The sequence below is a fragment of the Onychostoma macrolepis genome, chromosome 22, assembly GCF_012432095.1.
Source record: "Onychostoma macrolepis isolate SWU-2019 chromosome 22, ASM1243209v1, whole genome shotgun sequence".
Taxonomy (NCBI): Eukaryota; Metazoa; Chordata; class Actinopteri; order Cypriniformes; family Cyprinidae; genus Onychostoma; species Onychostoma macrolepis.
In genome coordinates, this window is record NC_081176.1 from 9243115 (window position 1) to 9266773 (window position 23659).

The 23659-nt window shown below is 37.9% G+C and overlaps 1 protein-coding gene across 7 annotated transcripts in view; it reads left to right on the forward strand.

The window, feature by feature from the left end:
• Positions 1 to 23659, forward strand: part of LOC131530153 (NACHT, LRR and PYD domains-containing protein 3-like) — a 53531-nt gene that overhangs the window by 13117 nt on the left and 16755 nt on the right. For 6 of the 7 annotated variants that reach the window (XR_009268330.1, XR_009268331.1, XM_058760281.1 and 3 more), the window contains exons 6-10: positions 63 to 1893; positions 3828 to 3998; positions 8530 to 8700; positions 8931 to 9104; positions 10442 to 10612. Coding sequence is in view for 5 of the 7 variants with exons in the window: in XM_058760281.1 (XP_058616264.1) it covers positions 63 to 1893; positions 3828 to 3998; positions 8530 to 8700; positions 8931 to 9104; positions 10442 to 10612 (2518 nt within the window). In the remaining 2 variants the exon portion in view is untranslated. Of the gene's footprint in view, positions 1 to 62; positions 1894 to 3827; positions 3999 to 8529; positions 8701 to 8930; positions 9105 to 10441; positions 10613 to 11817; positions 12521 to 23659 lie in introns of those variants that run through there. The other variant, XM_058760285.1, reaches the window with a different exon arrangement.

Genomic DNA, 23659 nt, shown 5'->3' on the forward strand with positions numbered 1-23659 from the left:
CACTTATAAATGTAGGAGAGAAAATAAGATTAAAAAATATCTGTATTTTTGTTTCTGTTTAGATGAGCTGATCTTCATTCATCAGCTAAAATGTAGCCTAAAGAAGAAGTATCAATGTGTGTTTGAAGGAACTGCAAAGCAAGGTGACTCCACACTTCTGAATAACATCTATACAGATCTCTATATCACTCAGGGTTGTAGTGAACAGGTCAATACTGAACATGAGGTAAGACAGATTGAAGTTGCTTCCAGACATCATGAATCACAGGAGATACAGGTTGAATGCAAGAATTTGTTTGAAGCACCTGAACAAGACAAGCAGATCAGAACTGTACTGACAAAAGGAGTTGCTGGCATCGGAAAATCAGTCTCTGTGCAGAAGTTTGTTCTGGATTGGGCCGATGGAAAAGAAAATCAAGATATCAGCTTCATATTTCCTCTTCCATTCAGAGAGATGAACTTAAAGGAGAAAGAAAAACTAAGTTTGATGGACCTTATTACTCAGTTTTTCCCAGAGACAAAAGGACTGAAGCTTACAAGAAGAAATCAGTTCAATGTCTTGTTCATTCTTGATGGATTGGATGAATGTCGACTTCCTGTAAACTTTAAGGATAATGAGACGTGGTCTGATGTATCATCACCAGCCTCTCTGGATGTTCTCCTAACGAACCTCATCAAGAGAAATCTGCTTCCTTCTGTTCTCATCTGGATCACCACCAGACCAGCAGCTGCCAGTAAGATTCCTCCTGACTGTATCGACCGGCTGACAGAGATACGAGGATTCAATGATGCACAAAAGGAGGAGTACTTTAGAAAAAGATTCACGGATGAGAATCAGGCCAAAGAAATCATTTATCATGTTAAACAATCAAAGAGTCTTTTTATCATGTGCCACATCCCAGTCTTCTGCTGGATTTCAGCCACTGTTCTCCAGAACATTTTAGAGGAGAAAATACATAAAGATGTGAAAAATAATCAGGCTGAAGATGCCTCCAAAACACTGCAGGAGTTGAAAACTGAAGACACTCCTAAGACTCTGACACAAATGTACACACACTTTCTCAGATTTCAGATCCAGCAGAGCAGACGAAAGTATGATGGAGAATATACACCAGATGTTTCCTGGGATAAAGATGCCATCTTTTCACTGGGGAAACTGGCATTTGATCAGCTGGAAAGAAACAATGTGATCTTCTATGACACAGATCTGGAAGCCTGTGGTATTGACGTCTATAAGGCATCAGTGTACTCAGGCATGTGTACCCAGATCTTTAAGGAGGAAACGGGGATTGTTCTTGGTACCATGTACTGCTTCGTTCACTTGAGCATTCAAGAATTTATTGCAGCCCTTTATGCACATATGTTTCTAGACATCAACAAGAAATATGTGTTTGATCAAGACTCTACAGAACAGGAAAACAAAAGTGAAACCATGTTTGATTTGCTCAAGACTGCAGTGGACAAGGCACTAGAGAGTCATAATGGACACCTGGATCTTTTTCTTCGATTCCTCCTTGGTTTGTCCCTCCAGTCCAATCAGAGACTCTTACAGGGTCTGTTGACTCAGCAAAATGGAAATGACCAGAGCAACAAGGAAATAGTTCATTATATCAAGCAGAAAATTGAAGCTGATCTGTCTCCAGAGAGATCCATCAATCTGTTCTACTGTCTGAATGAATTGAACGACCAAACTCTGGTGAAAGAGATTCAGACCCACCTTAGCAAAGGAAGTCTCTCATCTGCTGATCTTTCACCTGCCCAGTGGTCTGCTTTGGCCTTTGTGTTGTTAACATCAGAGGAGGAGCTGGAGGAGTTTGAGCTTCAGAAATTCAAGAAATCAGACGAGTGTCTCATTAGATTATCAGCAGTCATCAAAACCTCTAAAATAGCTCTGTAAGTTATTTAATATATGTTGTCATGTTTTGTTCTTATCTCAAAATTGCATTTATTTGGAGACCCCTGATCTGATTTTTTATTTTTTTTTGGTTAACAACTGTTTATTGAATATTCTTCTGGGAACAGTAGTATAAAACAAAAAGCAGCTGTGCAAATTTAGAACCCATCCCACCCCCTGGTAGACTTAAAAAAATAAAAAAATAAATAAATTAATAAATTAATTCATTCATTAATATTAATAGATACATTAATAATTTTTACAAAGATAACACAACATTAAAAGCTGAATGCCATAAATTTACAGTTTTTACATTAGATCCATGTATACGAGAAGTTGAGAGTTCCATCGAGATAATGTCCAACAAATACACAGTTCAGGTTTGTCTGTCCATTATGTGAAGAGGTTGACTAGCAATTTTTTTTTGCTGCTGTGAGAGCAGCTAACAGTAAACATCTTTGTTGGATGGACAAGGTGAAGTCCCAAAAGTCATTCATGAAAAAAATGGCATGGAGTCAAACATATCTCAGTACCCAACAAATATGAAAGGTCCTGTGAGAGCTGAGTCCAAAAAGGTGAGAGAGAAGGGCTTTCCCCAAAAAATGCAAAAATGTGCCTAAAGATCCACATCCTCATTAAGATCCTTAGCCCAAACAGTTGTAATAGATAAAGGTTTGTATGAATGCTCAAGAAGAAAGAGATAGATGACTGAAGCAGAGGAGGAAGATTCCTCAGAAGAAAGGGATTAGTTTGCGCAAAGTATGACCAGGCAGTTGAGAGTTCCAAGGCACCCCATATGCCCGTAGGTCCGATCTAATGTGCAAATACATAAAAAAGGAGGTGCCTGGCAGATTATATTGAGTTTTGAGATTCTGGAAGGATTTTAAAGGAAAGGAAAGGGCGTGACGTGTGGCCAAGTATGGTGTCCCATACTTGGAATATGTGCTCCGCATTTAACCCATCCAAGTGCACACACACAGTAGTGAACACACACACACCGTGAATACACACCCGGAGCAGTGGGCAGCCAATGCTGCGGCGCCTGGGGAGCAGTTGGGGGTTCGGTGCCTTGCTCAAGGGTCTCACCTCAGTCGTGGTAATAAGGGTGGAGAGAGTGCTGGACATTCACTTCCTCCACCTTCAATCCCTGCCGGACCTGAGACTCGAACCCACAATCTTCGGGTTACAAGTCCGACTCTCTAACCAGGCCATGACTGCCTATTAAACCACTATCATCATAGATATCTCCCAGAGTGTTTACTTTATTATGAGTCCATCGCGGACAATGAAATGGAGTACTGCCTGACAAAAGATCTTTTGTGATTATTAACCATATGCCATATACCATTTTTTTGGTTTAAATCATAACGGATTTTGTTGAACTTTTTCCTTTTTTTTTTTTTTTTTTTTTCTTTAAAATTTGAGTCCTTTTGGAATGAAAGTGCAATGCTGTTTTATTAGATTTACATGGTTTTATGTAGAAATTTCTCTTTTCAGCAAAACAAGCTGTTTAGTTGGCTGCGGAAGAAGCACATCATGTTATATAACACATTGTTCCATAGTTATTTCTACTCCAATATGCAGTTCAACTTCTTAAATGTTTGCTATAAAGGAGATATACTCTTGCATAACCTCAATGCATAAATTATTAACCTCCAGATTCTCCACCTCAAGACACTCATCAAGAGAATACAGCAGCACTTTCAAATGTATAACTCATTGACATTAATGATATAAGCCTATTATTAATTTACATATTTTAGTAAGTTTTATTCAAGTATGCTAGTTTGTTTTATCTAGGAAATTTGAATCAATAAAATTCTAATATATATGCAGTATAGTTACTGTTCATGTAAAAATAATTGGTATAAATTAAGTTTTTGTAATATATTACATGTGTCTAACTCTGTGATTTGAATTATTTCTTTTGTAGGCTAAATGATTGTGACTTAACAAACAAAAGCTGTTCAGCTTTGGCTACAGTTCTCGGATCAGATACCAGTCTGAAAGAGCTGAACATGAACAATAATAATCTGCAGGATTCCGGAGTGAAGCTGCTCTGCACTGGACTGACAAATATAAATTGCAAATTAGAGATACTGAGGTAAATTTTGTGACAATCCATAGTGTTTGGTTAGAATTCAGATCCATCTGTTAACATGGACCTAGATAATTTGCCACAGAATTGAGGACAGAACTGCTTCAGCTCAGTGAAATTTATAGGCTTTAATTCCAGCATGAAGTCTACATTCCAAGTCCTACCACAGCATTTCAATGCAGTTTAAGAGTGGACTTATGTTAGGCCATTTAAAAAAAAAAAAGAAAAAACAAACTTTTTTTTCTTGTTTTTCAACCATTTTGAGGTTGTTTCTTGTATGTTCAAAATGCTGAAGTGAACACCCACTGCTATGATTGGCTAACAGTTTTGCATATTAATACAATACAATACAATACAATACAATATTTATTTGTAAAGCATATTTAAAAACACCCGAAATTGACCAAAGTGCTTTACAGAATAGAATAAAAATTCAGAAGTACAGTAAGATGAATAAAACAAGACTATCGAATTTAAAACACAACAATAACAAAACAACAATTAAACCAATTATCAAGGATTATTGAAAGCTAGAGAGAATAGAGTTGTCTTTAGAGCAGAAATAGAGGGGGCTAATCTAATATGAAGAGGTAGACTGTTCCAGAGTTTCTTACCTGCAGTTGCAAAAGCTCGATTACCTCGTTTTTTTTAAGTCTAGATCTAGTCACGATGAGTAGACCGAGATCACTGGATCTCAATGTTCTAGAAGAGGTGTACAGATGGAGCAGGTCAGTCAGGTACTGAGGGGCCAAATTATTGATGGCTTTATTAACAAATAACCAATTTTTTCTTTTCTTTTGTAGCCACAGTCAATATCTAACACACAATTTTCCTTTTTGCCAAAAATAATTATTTTGGTTTTATTTTAGTTTGAATTAAAAAAAAAAAATACTTGAGAGCCAATGCTTAAGTTCTTCTAAACAAGCCAACAATAACTGTAAGCCATTTTCATCATTATTCTTTAAAAGAAAATCAATCTGAGTATCATCAACATATAGATGAAAAGATACTTTATATTTGTAAAAAATGAAAGCCAAAGGTAACGTACAGGGTGAACAACCACTGTAAGACTGTGCCACAAAAACATCACTTGAGACTCTTAAAAGGGCAGATTCAGTACTGTGTAACGATTTGAAGCCAGATTAAAACATCCCATGAACATAACTAACGGCCAAATAAGATTGTAATCGAGTCAGTACAACTTTCTCAAGGATCTTTGAGACAAAGGGTAGATTAGAAATGGGACGAAAATTGGAAAGAGAAGAAGGATCCAGGTCTGTTTTTTAAAATATGGCGTCACCACAGCACATTTAAAGGTGCAGTAGGAGATCTCGGAAAATGCTAACTTTAGCCTGATAGCACTGAAAGCGAACGTCCCACCCTCCCTGCAATCGCCGTCCAAAGCCATGCCCCCTGAACGCGCACACGCTCAAACAGCAGAATACCAGAGACAACATTAAATTACTACAATAGGCTACATCAACGGTTCCCAATTACAGTCCTCGCGCCCTCCCTGTTCTGCACATTTCATATGTATATCTTATCACATCTGACGTTTGTTCCATTCAACCGTAAGTCATAAGTGCCCTGCGAAGTGGACATCACCAGATATTCTGCCATGATTCCAGTTTAAAGCGAGCATATATGTTCCATACAAAGGGCATTAAAGTGTGCGAGACATGAATTTAAATAGTATTTATTTACAGAGGTATATTATGTCACACTTCACACGTCTCTAGTAAGTTTCGTCTGTGTGTGAAGACGCTGCGCAGCGCAAATCTGTGAATGAATGTTCTGAAGTGAAGTAAACTTCAACAGATTTTCCCTGCTCAGGGAGTAGGGAGCAATGAACACTGTGTAGGGAGCATGTCAATCGGAACACAGTTCATGCACATAGCTCTCTTCTAAAGAGCTGGTTATCTGAATCAGGTGTTAACTAAGCGAGACATGCAAAATAATTGGAATTGGGAACCGCTGGGCTACATCATGTGTCATTCACCGGTGAGAAAACTTTATAGTACAGTTAGTAAAAGTACTACAATACCATGAAGGAAGATCGGGTTGTTGATGTTAGTTTGCCATTCTCGCTCTGTCTGCACAGTGCGCGTGAACACTAGGGTTGGGTATCGTTTGGTTTTTTTCCGATACCGGTGCCAAATCGATACTTTTAAAATGGTACCGGTGCCTGAACCAGTACTTAAAAATAATAAAAAATAAATAAAAAATTACCAATAAATAATTGGATTGGCCACTAGCACTAAACTCATGATGTCTTTACGTCATACTGGATGCCAGAGGGCGCCCTCACACAAAAAATACACACATCCAGTCACAGAAGTAGCGAACTCATGAAGCTCCAGGAAATACCCAATATGGACAATGGCATTGCTATCGCTGTAACTGAGTAAACAAGATATAAACGTTTTGAATGATAAAACAAATACAATAAACACTCGACTACGAAAATATATAGTTTATCTGTGTTATTCAAGCCATCTCTGGTATTTTCATAATAATTAAGCATATTTATAATCCATTGCCAATCGATGTATTAGTAGCCTATGGAACATATTTTCTGCCTCATTCTGTGACAAGAAACTACATCAGATCACAAAAGGAAGCATTTAACTGGTGTTGTGGACTAAAAAGGTTATAATGTTCTCTTTTGTTGGACAACAGGTTTAAAAGCGTGAATACAAGATAATTTTAGCTTTAGGCATTTTAATTTAAGAATGTTTAGCTTAGCTAGTTAGTGGAGGGCTACCTGCTGCCGTCAGAGCAAGTGTAATTTCTGCATTCACGTGTTCCTCGGATGCTCTCATTTCCCGAGTTGTGCTTTTAAGTCGGAATGTGAAAACAGCACGCTCGCGTTACTACAAAGATTTGTTGGACTTGTATTATTAGAGCTTTCCGACTTGAGTTCACGTGCATTTTCTCAGTCTGGAAATTATTTTTCACATGAGGTGCCGGTGATGATACTTCTTAAGTTCGTTTTGGAGAAACAAAGGACAAATATTTCAGTCGATCGCTCAGGCATGGTAGCCTGGTAATACCAAACTCTGCTACTTCGCTTTGCTTCGTAGACAGAGTCTGGAAGGGCATAATTGTGAAGTCTACGAAGTCTATCGTAGTCAGGCTACAGGCATGGCACCGAAATCTGCATTCTGATTTGGTTCTAGTACATACCGGTTACATACGTACCGGTGCCATATTGGTACCGAGTTTCGGTACCCAACCCTAGTGAACACTGATGACGCATCATGTCTGCGCGAACAGGGTGCGCAGAGATATGCAAATACATACGTTGACAGGCAGGTAGGAAAGCCAATTAAAATGTTCGGACTGAGTGTTTTGATTGGACGAACATTTCTTGGTCCTACCCCTTCCACAGAATATATTAATACAGATAAATACATTTAGACCACTTAACTTAATGATTGCTATTGGGATGTGAAGAGACTTTCAACCAGCAAAACAAAAAAAATTTCTGAAGACAATCACCTATTGCAACTTTAAGTCTGTTAGGGAAGGAACCAGTAGACAAACATTTGTTAATAACCAATAACAGACCAGAACCAACAGTGTCCATGATTTGTCTAATGAAAAGTGATGGAATAATATCCTGAGGACAGTTTTAGGTGACCAACAATATCATTACATGAGGTCAAATCAATAGGTTCAAACTCAGACCAGGTAGAAGAACATAATGTAACATCATGCAAAATGTATACTGAATTACAAAGCTGGGATCTTAATGTTGTAATCTTCTCAACAAAAAAAAACGTTCAAAAATTCCTAGAATGTTGAGTAAGAGAGCAAGTCAAACGTGCCAACAATGGATTTCTGAGGATTTGGCTGTAAGAGGGACCGTACAAAGAACCGGCCTGTGATCAAAAAAAGATGCACTACTGATTTCAGTGTTTGAAATAGAAAAACCATGGGTTAAAATCAAATCAAGGGTGTGACCATGGATATGTGTTGGACCAGAAACCCACTGAGTAAAGTCAAAAGACATTTCTTACTTTTCTCTCACCGGCTGCTGTTTACACGACGTGCATTTCTTGTTACTGACGTGACATGAGCCTCACTGCTCAATTTCTTATTGGCTGTCTGTTGCCAAGTGTCCAGCAGCAACAAGCAAACACCGCTCCGTTTCACACTGAACAAACTTAGCACTGCAATGCGGGGTTAACACAGCAAACACTTTACAATAAGGTTCATTAGTTAACATTAATTAACTACTTTAGTTAAAATGAATTAAGAATGAACAATACTTCTACAGCATTTATTCATCTTAGTTAATTTCACCCTTTTACTAATGCATTAAAATCAAATGTTGTGATTGTTAACATTACTTAACAGTGGACAGCTCTATTTTCATTAACTAACATTGTCAAAGATTAATAAACACTGTAATAAATATATTGTTTATTGCTCCTTGTTAATACATTAACTAACATTAACTAATTGAACCATATTGTTAAGTGTTACCATACTTTGTATTTGTAAATTCTCTCTATCATGTTCTTCATTTCAGGCTGCGTGATTGTGGTCTAACAGAGGAAAGCTGTTCAGCTCTCGCTACAGTCCTGAGATCAAACTCCAGTCTGAAAGAGCTTGACATGAGGAACAATAATCTGCAGGATTCAGGAGTGAAGAAACTCCAGAACGGATTAGAAAATACAAAATGCACATTGGAGAAACTCAGGTGAATGTAATGAACCATTGTTTGGTTTTAATAATAACATTCTCTTTGGATCAAAATGAAAATATTACTGTAGTAATCTAAAAAAGGAAAGACTTGCTCCTGTCAGATGGGGAAATGTTTTTTTTTTTTTCTTCTCCAATCAGAAGAAGAAAGATATTAAACCTTTTTGTAGTAATATTAATTATAGAACTTTGAATATAATGATAACCTTTTTTTTTTTTTTTTTGTAGACTTTCAGACTGTAGTATCACTGAAGAAGGTTATAAAGCTCTGTCTTCAGCTCTGAGATCAAACCCTTCACACCTGATAGAGCTGGATCTCACGGGAAATGATCCTGGACAATCAGGAGTGAAGCAGCTCAATGATTTACTGCAGGATCCAAACTGTCAACTGAAGACACTGAGGTGAGACGTGATGAAATAATGCCAAATAAGTTATACGCATGTGAATTATTATATATAAATATTATTATATTATATATTATTTCACTAATTCAGTAATGTACACAATTTGTTGCATCAAAAATATTCAAAATGATGATGCTGCAGCTGCTGTTGTTTTGATGATAAACGTCAATGCAGTTTAGTTGTGTTAAAAGTTACAGGTTTATCTTACATTTTGGGTCATTAGATGTGCTGGTATTCAGTAGTGTGGTGCCTAAATTAACGTGTGACCCTGGATCACAAAACCAGTCATAAGGGTCAATTTTTCGAAATATAGATATATACATCATCTGAATGCTGAATTTGTTAGCATAGGACAATATTTGGCTGAGATACAACTTTTTGAAAATCTGGAATCTAAGGGTGCAAAAAAGTCAAAATACTGAGAAATTTGCCTTTTAAAATTGTCCAAATGAAGTCCTTAGTAATGCATATTACTAATAAAAAATTAAATTTTGATATTTATGGTAGGAAATTTAGAAAATATCTTCATCTTCTTTACTTAATATCCTAATTATTTTTGGCATAAAAGAAAAATGGATAATTTTGAACCATACAATGTATTTTTGGCTATTGCTACAAATATACCCCAGCGACTTAAGACTGGTTTTATGATTGTGTTATTGTTGACATTTCTGATGAAAAATATTCAGTGATTTATTATCCTGATTGTTTAAATGTTACTGAATGCATAAATTCCATCAAGCTCAGATTCACAACACTGTAGATCTACTACAGCAGACCTATAACAGGCTACAAACATGTGATGTGTGTCAGGAGAGGATTGGTGATAATTCAGCACACACACACACGTCTGAACCTGCAGTTTCTCTCATAATGAGCAGAATTACTGTTGCATCAACACAGACATCAGTTAAATAAAACTATCCAGAGATGGTCTAAACCCAGATCATGTTCCCTGTTAGTGGATCAGCAATCAAGTGTTTGGTGAATTCTGCTACGTAATAATAGGAAGAGCCAGCATCAAAAGATCAACAAAATATATCGCTGTGAATGCTTAGTTGTCACAAGCTAGTTATCTCTTTGCTAACTTTCCTCTTCTCCTGCTTAAAGGCCAGAAAGATCTTGAGATTTTTGAGAATCATGATCTAGTGAGCTTTTGCTCCTGAGTTTCTTTTAAGTTACTTTTGTCTTAATTTTTTAAATTTTTTATATTTAAATGTTCAACTGTTAACTTGAACTAGAGCTTTTGGTTACAAACAGTGTTTGATAATCTTTAAATGTTTTGTGATGCAATGCACATTGAATTGAACCCTGCTTCATCTTCTCTTCTGCAGGTTTTTGGGTCCTGCTGCAGATGAAGCCTGTCAGTATGTGACTGGAATTGTGGGTAAAAACCCGTTACTTCTGAGAGAGCTGAATCTGAGTTTACATGATCTAGGAGACACACGAGTGAATCAGATGACTGCTCTACTGCAGGATAAACACTGTCAACTCAACACACTGATGTGAGTATCTTGCATCATTTCACGTTACATGACTAGTAATGTTGCAGTAGTGTCTTTTAATTCTCTTTTAAGTCCGACCCCATGTTATAAAGCTTGGAAGAGCCAGGACATTTTTTAATATAACACTGATTATATTTGTCTGAAAGAAGAAATTCACACACATCTATATGACTTGAGGGTGGGTGTTACAGCCCATAACCATTTTAAGGCTTGTTAATTCAAACAATTAAATAAAGGACACAGGCCGAACATATTAAAAGAATCACAACACCTGATGTGAATTTCAGGACACCTCCATTTAATTCATTGACAGTTAAATTCAAACATTCAGAAAATAATACGCAACAATTCACAAAGAATATTTATGAACATAATCTAATAGATAGAAAAAAGAATGATCAGCTCACGAGTAGGAAAGCTAAGAAAATAGACTCCTAACTACACCTGCTCTCGGAACAAAGTTCTTACCTGACTCCCGAGATAAAAATAAGAACGGGTGAGTCTTCCGGACACCTGCTTCCCTCGCTCAGTTCTTAGTTAATAAACAAAATGTGAACTAATAAATAAATACACTACCCGCTACTAAGTAAAAAAAAAAAAAAATATCACATATCAAAACACAAATTTACAAGTTAAACCGAAGTGTAAAGAAAACACAAATATAGCCTCAAAAGAGGCGAGAGAGACGCTTGCGAGAACAATGGGAAGCGGAGCAATCGAGAGAGAGACCGCCATTGTTGCCTCGCAGCCTTTTTATCCGGAATCCTTGATGACGTCACGCGACTCTCACGGAATAGGAATCCGCCACAATGCCACATATGGGCTTAGAATATAAGTCACACAGATACACGTAACAGTGGGTAAATCATGGGGTAATTTTCATTTTTGGGTGAACTATCCCTTTAAGTGCACTGGGGTTGGAGAAAATAATGTGAACACACTAGAAATAGCCAGTATTTTATTAATGTATTTACCATCGTTTGCCTTTAATACAGCTTTCAACCTTCTTAGAATAGATTCATACAACTTTTAAACAGACTTCAGTTAAATTTTGTCTCTAACTTCTGCTGTGACTGCTGAATGTGATCATGTTTACTGACTACAAACTGAGGATTGAAGACAAATTTAAAAACATTGACCACCAACGTATGCCCTCACAGATGAACTGAAACCCTTTAATGCTTGCTTTGATCATGAAAACACAGAAGCACCCATCAAAACTGAGCCCCCACCTGACGACCTGACACTCACTTGTTTAACCAGTGAGGTGTGCTTCTACCTGAGCAGGGTGAACGCACATAAAGTGTCTGGCCCTGATGGTCTTCCTGACCGAGTGCTCAGGGTCTGCACAAAACAGCTGGCTGATGTCTTCACACACACTTTCAAGCTCTACTCGCTCCAGGCCATTGTCCCCACCTACTTCAAAACAGCCACCATTGTACCAGTACCAAAACACTACAACTTCGCATTCCATAAAAAAATATATACACATATGCATATTTATATTTATTTTCACATGTAGTGCCATTTGCACTTCTGGTTCGATGCTAACTGAATTTCATTGGCTCTGTGATTACTCTGCTCAATGGCAAAGTTGAATCTAATCTAATTAATGGTATGTAACTATTTTTTTTTTTGTTTGTGACAGCAGAACTGTTCACAACTGCTTTTAATTTAATGTTAGTATTTCATAAAATGTAAAATGTTATGCAAAATTATGCAAAATCCACTTTTACATGGTGTTTTTGACATAAATGTTTTGCCAGTGTGTGAGCACAATCACCCTACAATAATAAAAATCCACCTACTCCTTATTTTTTAATCTCCATTAAACCAAAATCTGTCGTCTGTCGTCACTTAGATCTGCTGTTTTGATTCTCTGAGCAGTGTGATGTCACATTGTTTAGGCCCCGCCCACGGCTGATGACTGACAGTCCTGCATTACCGTAGTTTCCGCTCTCAGCAAGTTGTTTGGTTGTATAATTGGATAAATTTAATGGATATAGTGGAGCAACATGATAACCCTCCTTACCTTTCACAAAGGAAATAGAACTGTGGGTGAAAAGGAGGGCTCACTCCCCTAATGAGAAACAACGCACAGCTCCCCCCAAAGGACGGGAGAACACACACACACACACACATGTATATGTATATATATATATATATATATATATATATACATACATACATACATACATACTGATAGCCAATATTACAAGTCCGTTCTGATTAGATCCTGTATTTGCATTCATATGTCTGTGAGTGTGTGTTCCACGGGGGTGCCAGGGAAAGATGCTGTTGGGCAACAGGGTCCAAAGAGTATATATATACGTTTACATACACAGGTTCATAACAGGTGTGCATGTATTTCAGCTAATATGTGATGTAGGGCTGTCACGATTATGAAATTTGGGCGACGATTAATTGTCAAATAAATAATTGCGATTAATTGCCTGTTTTAGGGCTTTGACGATTAATTGTTTGCAGTATACAATTAACACACTTTGCACATTTAAATAAATTTAATAAAGTTATTTAGTCAGTGAATAATATATACTGTATCTTTCAGAAATATGGAAATTCTGTAAATAACAGAAACCATCACAATACAGTGACCATAAGAAAAGACTGTAGATTCCAAATAAAACCTTATTCACATATTTGAAAATTTTATACATAAAAAAAAAAAAAAAAAAAAAAAATAATCACAATAAACTGACCATAACAGAACAGGCCATAAACGTCACATTTCCGAACAAGGCTGACCCTGCTCCTTAATGGATTGGTAGATTACGGAAAAGAAACTTTTCTATGGCTTCAGACAACATCTCACTGGGGTCACAATATTGCCAGCTGTACTGAACATTCTCTCTGAAGCAGTACTTGTTGCACAAATGCACATGTACTTTTTTGCCAATTTGGACATTAAAGGAAACCTGGATTCATTATCTCGCCACCACAACAGAGGATCTGCTGAGGTATCTAGTACCTCTTCCTGTAGGTACCGTGTCAGTTCAGCATCAGCTTGCACTCTTTTTGGCAACACACGGGTAGACTGTTGAGCTCTTCTGTGCTGCAGTAGATCACACAGCCTCATCTTTTTTGGTGCAGGAGGTGTTGTATCCACATCATCTTCTGCCACTGCTTTGTTAGACACTGTAAAGAGTGAAGGGCAGCGGTTATCTTAAAGTATATATCTTAAAATATATATTCACATAACATTCAAATATTTTTATAGTGCATTTCCCACCTTCCTCCTGTCCTTCTTCTCTCATCTCCATCATCTCTTTTAAAAGCTCATCTTTAGTGTCACTTATGATTGCTTCTTCTCCAAAGTAACCCCTGTACCTTGGGTCAAGAAGGGTGGCCTTTCTCAGGAGCTCTTGAAGTTTAGCTGGGCTATATTTCTGATCAAGAACAGCACACATTTTTGTCTTAATATTTTCTGTTAGAATTGTGTCCTTGGGGTCATGGGATAAGAGTTCCCCTTTTAAAAGGTCCAGGACAGGCTTCACTGAAGACACTGTCACATACTTTTCTCCTGAAAAAACATCAGTGAAATCAGCCAGAGGTTTCAGTTCTGCGTTAATGGACTCAAGGACAGATACATCCTGCCAAGTCGGGTTCAGGTGCCCATGTTTTCTGTCATCAATCAGGACACGTCTGATTGCAGGTAGCTGTTCCAGAACTCTGTCAATCATTTTTTGCTTCATACCCCATCGGGTAGAGACATCCTGGAGAAAAAATGCCACATTTGGTATAGTTTTATAATTTTGTTAATAACTACATTTACATTACAAAAATAGTTTCAGATACAAATTTGTGATCATTTCAATTTGAAATAAGGATTCATATTTGTATTACCTTACCTTAATTTTTAGACATACATACATGCATACAATTATATATATGTGTATATATAATTGTGCATGTCCACTGTGAGAGACATAATCTAAAAAAAAAAAAATCCAGAAATCACAATGTATGATTTTTTAACTATTTATTTGTATGATACAGCTGCAAATAAGTATTTGAACACCTGTCTATCAGCTAGAATTCTGACCCTCAAAGACCTGTTAGTCTGCCTTTAAAATGTCCACCTCCACTCCATTTATTATCCTAAATTAGATGCACCTGTTTGAGGTCGTTGGCTGCATAAAGACACCTGTCCACCCCATACAATCAGTAAGAATCCAACTACTAACATGGCCAAGACCAAAGAGCTGTCCAAAGACACTAGAGACAAAATTGTACACCTCCACAAGGCTGGAAAGGGCTACGGGAAATTGCCAAACAGCTTGGTTAAAAAGGTCCACTGTTGGAGCAATCATTAGAAAATGGAAGAAGCTAAACATGACTGTCAATCTCCCTCGGACTGGGGCTCCATGCAAGATCTCACCTCGTGGGGTCTCAATGATCCTAAGAAAGGTGAGAAATCAGCCCAGAACTACACAGGAGGAGCTGGTCAATGACCTGAAAAGAGCTGGGACCACCGCTTCCAAGGTTACTGTTGGTAATACACTAAGACGTCATGGTTTGAAATCATGCATGGCACGGAAGGTTCCCCTGCTTAAACCAGCACATGTCCAGCCCGACTTAAGTTTGCCAATGACCATTTGGATGATCCAGAGGAGTCATGGGAGAAAGTCATGTGGTCAGATGAGACCAAAATAGAACGTTTTGGTCATAATTCCACTAAACGTGTTTGGAGGAAGAAGAATGATGAGTTCCATCCCAAGAACACCATCCCTACTGTGAAGCATGGGGTGGTAGCATCATGCTTTGGGGTGTTTTTCTGCACATGGGACAGGGCGACTGCACTGTATTAAGGAGAGGATGACCGGGGCCATGTATTGCGAGATTTTGGGGAACAACCTCCTTCCCTCAGTTAGAGCATTGAAGATGGGTCGAGGCTGGGTCTTCCAACATGACGATGACCAAGCACACAGCCAGGATAACCAAGGAGTGGCTCTGTAAGAAGCATATCAAGGTTCTGGCGTGGCCTAGCCAGTCTCCAGACCTAAACCCAATAGAGAATCTTTGGAGGAGCTCAAACTCCGTGTTTCTCAGCGACAGGCCAGAAACCTGACTGATCTAGAGAAGATCTGTGTGGAGGTGGGCCAAAATCCCTCCTGCAGTGTGTGCAAACCTGGTGAAAAACTACAGGAAACGTTTGACCTCTGTAATTGCAAACAAAGGCTACTGTACAAAATATTAACATTGATTTTCTCAGCTGTTCAAATACTTATTTGCAGCTGTATCATACAAATAAATAGTTAAAAAATCATACGTTGTGATTTCTGGATTTTTTTTTTTTAGATTATGTCTCTCACAGTGGACATGCACCTACGATGACAATTTCAGACCCTCCATGATTTCTAAGTGGGAGAACTTGCAAAATAGCAGGGTGTTCAAATACTTATTTTCCTCACTGTATGTATATATATATATATATGTATATATGAATAATAATAATTAATGTAGTGTAAAATGATATAAACATTTAATCCTTATTTCTCTTAAATTCTCATATTTGTATCTGAAACTGTAAAGTCATTTTTATTAGATAGATAGATAGTAATAAAATAATTCGCTCACCAGAATTAAACTATGTTGGGGGATGTTGATCTCCATCTGTGCCTTTTTCAGTCTCTTTTCTTTATCCAGCTCATACTGAAGGTGGTTACCAGATTTCTACACAGTCCTAGGGCACGAGCTGTGCGCTCTTTCTCACTTGCTACAGCATTTGTGACAGCCAAATGGAGATTATGGCCAAAGCAATTTAGCCATGGCCAACCAAGTTTGCCCACTGCAGCCACAATAATAGCTCCGTTATCTGTGGTAATGCAGGACATTTTTTTTCCCCCATCTAATTCCCAGTTCGATAAAATACACTTAAAAGTTTCTGCTAGATTATCAGCTGTGTGGTTTTCTGGGGTGTACCTTGTCTCTAGACATTTTGACTCTAGAGTCCAGTCAGCTGTGATGTAATTAACTGTAAAGCTCATGTACGGAGTCATGTTTGAGCTGGACCACATGTCTGTAGTAGTGGAATAAAAAGGAATTTGTTTCAGATCTTTGACCAATATCTTGGTTGTACCTTCACTTGATTGTACAAATTCGATATTGCCGTTTTGGAAATGTATGTTTTTCCTGGCAATTCATACTTGTTGTCGAAGTTCTGTAGCATTTCTTTAAATGCTGGTTTTTCCACCATATTAAACGGCTGCATCTCCTTCGCAATGTACCTGGTAACACTGTCTGTCAGTGTGCGCCATTTGATGCTGTCACGTTTATATTTCATTACCTGTTCGAAAGCCTCCGCTATTGGCAGCTGACGGGATGTATGTGCGGTTGTGGATGCCTTGCAAATTTCGGCAAATTCAGTGGGATGCTGTGTCTTTAGATGGTTTCTAAGATTTGTGGTGTTGGGGCCTTTCGCTGGTATTTCTCTTTTACATATTCGACACACTGCTGTGTCAGTGTCTTTCGGGCGTCCTTTTTCATCAGGTTTAAAACCAAAATGAGTCCAGACAGGCGCCGTCGTTTTCAGCTTCAATATTGAATCCATCTTTGCTGTATAATTGCACTGATATGGCTCAGTGATGCAAAACTCCGCAGAACAGTGTCATTTGAACTTAACACGTGTATTTGCTTAGCGTAATGCGTGCAGAGCAAGCATGTTGGAAGTAGGGTGCTGCAGGTACTACAGTTCCCCCTTGTGGCTAATAAAAGTGCGCAATAATTGCGGTTGGGTACAACGACCGCGGTTATGTCAAATAATTGCGATCATACGGTTATTTAATAATCGTGACAGCCCTAATGTGATGCATTAAAAAAAGTGAGGCATGCAAGTCAGAACCAGCCAGGGCAGGTGGCATTGGAAGCGATAGCTCAGGGAGACACAAGCCCCACCCTATATCCAACCACCTGTATTACAACTCCTCCACACCAGATACAGACCTGGATGTCACAGCTTACTGGGGACCGGAGGCCAAACAAAAAAGATGAAGAAGAAGAAGAAGAGGAGAAAGAAAGAGAGAGAGAGGGGAAAAAAATGCGCACACACACACACACACACATATATAACTCACGTTGTTTGTGACGTTACAACCGCCTCTCCGTTCTTAAGTTGCCAGGGATACATTCCAAGTATAATACATATTAGTAAAAGGATCGATTTTAATTATTATTTGTCTATATACACTTTGGGCGGCCGCCGTACATTATAAAAGTAGCCCAAAAAACCGCAAACCACGGCTCTGCAATTTTTCCCGCGACTGTATTTTCAAAATAGCCCACTTGTGTCGTTACCCTGGCAACACCGGTTCGCTGTACCCTCATCACACAATGATAGCTAAACTTCTGCGCTGCGATGACGGGAAGAAGTTGGTGTCAAACCTTATCAAGCAATTAATTTGCGTTAAAGAAATATTAACACGTAAATTTTTTGATTAAACGCATGCATTAACACGTTATATACACACACACAAGTTCGTTTTTGTGAAAAGTGGGGACATCCCATAGGCGTAATGGTTTTTATACCATACTTACTGTATGTGATATTGCCCTACACCTAAACCTACCCCTTACATGAGACTGTGCATGTCAACTTTCCCCAAAAAAACCTCACTCTGTGTGATTTATAAGCGTTTTGAAAAGTGAGGACATGGGTCAATGTCCTGAGATGTCACTTTCACCTTGTAATACCTGACTTTTCACAAAAACGCACACACACACACACACACACACACATATATATATATATATATATATATATATATATATATACACATGCAGGTGCATCTCAATAAATTAGAATGTCGTGAATTTTTTTTCTTGTAACATTTCAAAAAGTGAAACTTTCATATATTTTAGATTCATTACATGTAAAGTAAAACATTTCAAAAGTTTTTTTGGTTTTAATTTTGATGATTAGAGCTTGTTCTTTTATTACTCATTGACGCGTGAACTTCCCCTTTTTAAATAACGTGACACTCTGCCCTCTATATGTACGTCGCTACTCTCTTTAAGTGCTGTTGGAAGCGGATACTTTTTTTTTTTTTTTTTTTGGAAGCGAATTAATTGATTCAGCATTTCGACACTTCCGTAAGGATGCATTAAATTTAACAAAGTGGTTTAAATATGTATTGATCTTAATTGTATTGATTTTAATTGGCTGTAAAAGTTTTATATGGGAATATTACATGACACACTGAACATTTAAGGATGCATTGGCGCAAAAACGCACACCTTTTAGACCAGTTTCACATGAAACATGATTTCTCGACTGCCACAAATACTGCCTAAACAAAATACTGATTTTGTGCACTTTATGTACCAATATTTTAAATTGGCCTTTGAACTTGCATGGCAAAGAAAGCCTCACCTTGCCAAAACACGGACAGAACCCATTGATCTAATGGCATTGTTGAGTGCTCCAAATCCAAACGCAAACTTTGCATGCCACGATCAGAGGCAGCAATTGACAGCGCTCTGATCCAATGGCATACAGGCATCGTCAGAATGACAATACTCTAGCTCAGTGATGTTGGGGGATCCAGTGGGGGCGGCAATCATATTTCAGGATGTCCGTGCCACTCTTGATCACAACCCTGTTAAAATGTAGTACCAGTGCGATAGCAATCCATCCAATTTGTGACTTCTGTTGCTTCTCCTACGTCTGTGAGCGTGTATTGAACTCGAATAACATCCAAAAAGTCCAGTAATTTCCTTTTCTGCAAGTTTAATAACAAAAATTAACTGGAAATGTTACACGGTCAAAAAACTGTAGCGCTCCATTCTTGCATGAACAAATTCTAACGGTCCTTGCCGGAAATGACATCAGCATCATTTTCAATCTTTATATGAAACATATTAAATTATTTAAATGCAATTATTTAACAGTTACTTAATCCAAGCAATAACTTATTTTGCATCTATATAAATAAACAAATACTTAAATGGCTCTTTCAACCAGTACGTGCGCCCATTGGCGTCCCCTCCAGCTGGTGGCGCTCTAGGCGACCGCCTAGCCTGCCTATGCCTAGAAACGGTACTGACTTAAACTAATAACAAAACATACAGTCGCTGATTCAGAAGCACCAGATTGTCAGAGCAAAGTCAGAATTGCCTCCTCTCTTAGGTTCACAAAATGGTCGTCCATAAAATGCCTTGCTGTTCTGTTGTAAGTAATCTTAATGATTCCTAAATGCATCTACTTTCGGAAGGCCAAATATAGTGCTTTTGCTTTCGCCTAGAAACACACAGCGTCTCCCTGACATGGCTGCATCAACACTACTGTGGTTACTGAAACCACGGCGCCTTTCTTTGCGTGAACATTTGGACTGCATTATGTAAATATTTCCACATCTTGATGTAGACGTGGGAGCGTGTTTGAATGACCCGTTTTAGGGGGGGCGTGGCAGAGTCTTAACTTTGATAAAGAATAGCTCATTGGTTTTGAGACTTTAGTCTTTGCAACTTCAGGGATCTTATCTATGCACAATCAACTTGTAACACTCCAAAGAGAAAGGAAAACTTGAAATTGCATCATATGACCCCTTTAAAACAGGAGTGTTTTTTTGATTGTCTGACTATAGAATGGTAAATCTGAAATTCGAATATCCTTACAAATTGTTTGCTCGATATCTAGCCATAGGTTTTCTGATGGGTTTGGGTGAATCCATTTGTATATCTGTTGAAGCTGATTAGCCAGAGAGTAGTGGTAGAAATGTGGTGCTTCCAATCCTCCTTGCGTTTTTGGTTTCGGAAGAGTAGATAGTTTAATTTTTAGGGTCTTATTTTTCCAGTAAAATTTGATAATAGTCTAAAGATTTAAACCAGGCGAGGGTGGGTTGTGTTGGGATCATTGAGAATAATTAGTTTAGTTAAGTTTAGGGAGTATAGTCATCATAATTACTGATATTCTGCCCATAATGGATAGTGGTAAATTCATCCAGCGTTGAAGATCATCATTTAATGTTTTGAGTAATGGGGTGAAATTAAGACTAACCAGCTCTGACAGTCTGGGGGAAATATTAATGCCTAAATATGTGTTGTGATTGGTACATAGAGGGATAGGTGATGTCTGGGATGTCACATCCAAGCTATTGTGATTTAATGAAAGAATAGAAGATTTACTCCAGTTGACTGAATGTTCAGAAATGTGAGAAAATGAATCAATAAGTTTAATTGTTTCTTGTAATAAAGATGAGGGATCTTGTAAATATAGTAATATGTCATCTGCATAAAGAATGAATTTGTGCTGTATGTTTAATGTTTGAACTCCTTTAATGTAGCTGTTTTGGCGGATGGCTACTGCTAATGGTTCGATTTAAAAATGGTGAATAATGAGGGAGAGAGTGGGCATCCTTGTCTAGTCCCCCAGTGCAGTGTAAAACTACGTGATGTTAGTCCATTAGTGATGACAGTGGCTGAAGGTGATGTATATAGAATTTGAATGACTCCCCAAAACCAAACCTCTCTAATGTGGAAAACAGGAATTTCCAGTTGACCCTGTCAAAGGATTTTTCTGCGTCCAGAGTGACTATGATGGCTTTTGCTTTTTGAATTGAAGAATAATGCATTAAGTTGAATAGTCTGCGTGTATTGGTGGATGCTAGTCTACCTTTAATGAAACCGGTTTGATCTGGGTGTATTATACATGGTGTGACCTTTTTTATTCTATGGGACAGTACTTTGGCGATGATTTTAATGTCAGCATTGATCAGAGAAATGGGATGGTAGCTTGATGGTAATTTTGGATCTTTATTGGGTTTGAGAAGAAGTGAAATTGTGACTCACTTAACATTCTGATGAAGAGTGGTGATAAAGTGGACCAAAAGTGTTTGTAAACTCAGCGGGGAATCCATCTGGACCATCCATCTAATGGTTTATTATTAGGCATGTGTTGTAGTGCTGTAAGAAGTTCAGGTTGTGTGATGGGTGATTCTAGGCCGTTTCTTTGGTGTTCATTCAGTTGTGGCAGATTGATACTGTTGAGAAATGAGTTGATGTCATTTTGATTTGGGTCTTTTTCTGATGAGTATAATTTGCTGTAAAAATTGAAAAATTTTGTTAATTTCTTCCGGTGAGTTGGTGGATTTTCCTGTTGGGTCTGTAATAACTGAAATTGTTGCTTTTTCCTTGTTTCGTTTGATTTGCCAAATATTTACCAGATTTATTACTATGATGAAATTCTTCTTGTCTGAGCCTATGAATCAGGAATTGAGTATGTTTACTGATTATTGCATTTAATTTTAATTTATATTCTCTTAATTTATTTTATGTTTCTTCTGTTGGGTTATTTATATTGATGTCTTGAAGTTGTTTAATTTTCTGTTCCAATTCTGTTTCTTGTTCTTTTTCCTTCTTTCTTTTTTTTTTTTTTTTTTTTTTTTTTGTAAACTGAATATGAGATTATTTTTCCTCGTAGTACTGCTTTTCCTGTTTCCCACAGAAGAGAGGGAGACAATCCAGGGGTGTTATTCGTTTGTAGAAAGAATGCCCACTCTCTTTTAAAATAATGTCAAAATCTGGGTCTTTCAGGAGAGAGATATTAAAACGCCATCTGACAATAGGTTTATGAGGTTCACTTCTGTTCCATTTTAATGTTACTGGAGCATGGTCACTAATGACAATTTGATGAATCTTTGATTCGGAAATGTTTGATATGATAGAATTACTGGTGAGAAAGAAATCAATGCGGGAATATGAGTGATGGACCGGTGAGAAAAACAAGTATTCTTTAGCATTTGGGTGTTGTAATCGCCAGCTATCGCCAAGACCAAAATCACTCATGAACTGTTTTATGGTTTCTGCAGATTGCCAAATGTGTTTATTACTTAAACTAGATCTATCTATTGCTGGGTTGACAACTGTATTAAAATCACCTGCTATTATGACTGGACAATTAGAAAGATTTGAAATAGATGACCCATCTTTTTTTTCAAAACTTCTTTTCCTCTGTGTTTGGGCCGTATAGATTACCAGTTGTAACTGGGCTATTATCGATTTGGCAGCGGCAAGGTGCAACATGAGAGCTAATTTCATGACTTAAAATATGGTAAAGGGAGAGAGAGATCACCCTTACCTCGCTCCCCAGATCCTCTCTATTTTTAAATTCATGAACAACAGTTACTTATTAGGAAATGAGAGTGAAGAGTTCAGAAGAGCCAGGGGGTAATGTCTTTATCACGGTATAACTGTGCATTTATGTAAAGTTTGTCTACAGTGATGGCTGCCTTTTTTCCTTCATTCATCATTTGTTTTCGGATTGGGAAGAGATGTTTTCGACGCTCGAGAATGTCCTTTGTATATTGATCATTGAGTCCGAAGTTTGTGCCTTTGAGTTGTCTGCCTTGCCTCTGAACCAGTTCTTTTGTTTATAATGTTCGAATTTTGCGAGGATTGGATTGGATTGTTGTTGTTGTTGTTTTGGGATCTGATCCGATGCATGCGGTGAAAAGTGATATCCTGTACATTTTCATCTGGTAATTTGTTTTATCGGGGTATTTTTCGGGGTCGTCTGGGGTTTGTTCCGGAATGCCTGTGAATACTTAACTTAATTGTCCCTCATGCTTCGCGATTGTAAGTCCATAATGTTCTCTTTCATGGTTTTGTTTTGTGTGACAACGGAGGCGAGTTGAGCGGTAAGAGAGTGAACGGAGTCCATTTAAAAAATTATTTTCTTTTGGTGAGAGTGTCTGTCTGTTCTTGGCTGAATTCTAACACCATGTCCTAACTACACGCGACGTGACAAGATTCCAGCGACAAGCAATTTGGGTGTCCACACCAGACATGACGCGACACCGCGACATGACAGAATTAATCAAATATCACAGCCAATCAGAAGCGTGTGTGGGCAGGCTCTCTCTGGAAGCGCACTGCTCTTGCAACGAAATGGATACGTTTATAATCTAATTCATAAATTTTAAAGCTTTTTAACATCATTAAATATACATACTGAGTGACTGATAACATCTTTGTTATGGAATACACTCGTTGGTTCGTAGTGAGTTCACAGTTTTAAAGGTCATCTTTGAT